This window comes from Austrofundulus limnaeus, unplaced genomic scaffold (assembly GCF_001266775.1).
Source record: "Austrofundulus limnaeus strain Quisiro unplaced genomic scaffold, Austrofundulus_limnaeus-1.0 Scaffold122, whole genome shotgun sequence".
NCBI lineage: Eukaryota > Metazoa > Chordata > Actinopteri > Cyprinodontiformes > Rivulidae > Austrofundulus > Austrofundulus limnaeus.
Window position 1 is genome coordinate 831,503 of NW_013952524.1, and position 1,859 is coordinate 833,361.

The following is a 1,859-nucleotide window of genomic DNA, read 5'->3' on the forward strand; positions in this document are numbered from 1 at the left end:
TTTTTTTTCCAAAAAGTGACAATGTTACATTTTTTTTTCAATGTTATTAGAGACTTTGGAGACCTTGGCACCAGCACTTTCATTTCCAACCAGCAAGTGGTGCAGTGAGACACTCCCCCTTTCCAAAGCGCTGACAAGCAGTCCGACTGACTAAAGCCTCGTGCAGCAACCCTGGCTGCTTCGAGACGAAAACACTGCCTGCTAATGAATCATGCATACACAAAGCTGCTGGTAAAAATAAGAAATCCCTGGATCTGGCTGCATTTGATTGACAGTCCCAGTCACTTATTCACCTCCTTCACCACTTGTGCCTCTGTGACATCTGTTTGTTAAATTTGATATTCTAACAAAATTGATTTATGTAATGCAGATGTTTTAGCAATTATTTAAGTTAATTTGCAGTTTTAAACATATTTAGACAGTTTTTACTCACTTTCTTATCCTTTTTATGGTTCAAATTCATCTACAGTCCAGATCACAATTATTGGCAAATGTCTAAATATGCAAATTATGTGATGGTGTCACCTGTCCGACCTCCTAAACATCTCCACACCTTCCCGCTCTTTAAGATCTGCCTCCTCCCTCCAACTCTCAACACCCCCTGCACGCCTCAGCACCATGGGGAGCAGAGCTTTCAGCCGCTCGACTCTGCAGTTCTGGAACTCATTACCCCACGGATTACGCAATACAACCTCTCTCTCCCTGTTTAAGACTGGCCTGAAGACACACTGGCGATAGGTACTGTTACCTTTAAACTGGTAACTGCCCAATGCATTACAAAGAAATATGTCATAAATCCACATCAGSAAAGCGTGCCTGCTTTGTTTGGTTCATACATAAAATAGCTTCAAATCCATTCAGTTTCTTATTTGATTTTTCTCCACTTTGCCCCCCAGTTTCAGAAGAGACTCACTCGGTTGTCACYCATGGAAATGATTCACTTGAGCCCAGATGACATTTCAGAAAAATCAGATCCCAGTGTCAGCCCGATTCCTTGTATTAATATAAGTAATCCCAACAGAATAAATCACACAAGTCACAAATCACAAGATTATGCTCTTTTTGATTTCCTGGAAAATAACATACAGTGCATATTTTCTGTGGCCCTAGGATTATTGCTCACAAGGGAAGAGAATCACAGTAGTCCAAACATATTAATGGCAAGCGGATTAAAAAAAACTGAGCACATCTAAGTGCCCTTGAGCTAAGTGTTGTAACTTTTAATTACTGTAGAGAAGCGACACAAGGATCAGCACTGGGAGGATGGGGTTGAGCTTGGCAGATTTAGGTGTCAGTGTTTACAAATGTATGAAGGTAAAGATGAGGAGGGAAGTGGAGGGAAGGTGGTGTGCTCAGCAAAACCCTTCCTGGAACTCATAAAAAAGGCCACTAATATAAAAATGAATTCTCACAGCATTTCTCTGCAGAGGGCTTGAATGGTGAATCAGCATGTCTGTGTAGTGTAGAATTATCTTTCCTTTCTTCTTCTTCCTTTTTTTAGGACTATTTTTCTTACCTATCAGTGCCAGGGTTGGCAGCTTGCCCAGAKTTTTGCCTTTGTCGAGCACTCGCTCCCACTTGTAGCTGATGGGGTCTGAACCATCGCTTGATTTACAGCTCAGCTTGACATCACTGCCCACCAGCGGTTTTCCGTCCATCCAGCACCTTGGCTTAGAAGGCTTGACTATGAGAAAACATAAACACGGGCATAAAAAATGACTCTGTCAAACTGAACCATGTTTTATTTGGAGGCTGTGATCTTATTCTTGTTATCAGCACTAAATGAAAAAAAAAAGTTTATTTAAATCCCTTTGACAATAATGTGGTGAATTTGCTGATCTCTATATAGAAAATTAACT

At 40.9% G+C, this 1,859-nt stretch overlaps 1 protein-coding gene across 1 annotated transcript in view; it reads right to left on the reverse strand.

Annotated features, from left to right (window-relative positions):
- clmpb (CXADR like membrane protein b) overlaps window positions 1-1,859 on the reverse strand; it is a gene marked incomplete at its 5' end in the record, with an annotated part of 97,351 nt that overhangs the window by 11,667 nt on the left and 83,825 nt on the right. Inside the window, 1 exon segment of the mRNA XM_014015076.1 lies at window positions 1,517-1,684. Coding sequence (XP_013870530.1) covers window positions 1,517-1,684 — 168 coding nt within the window.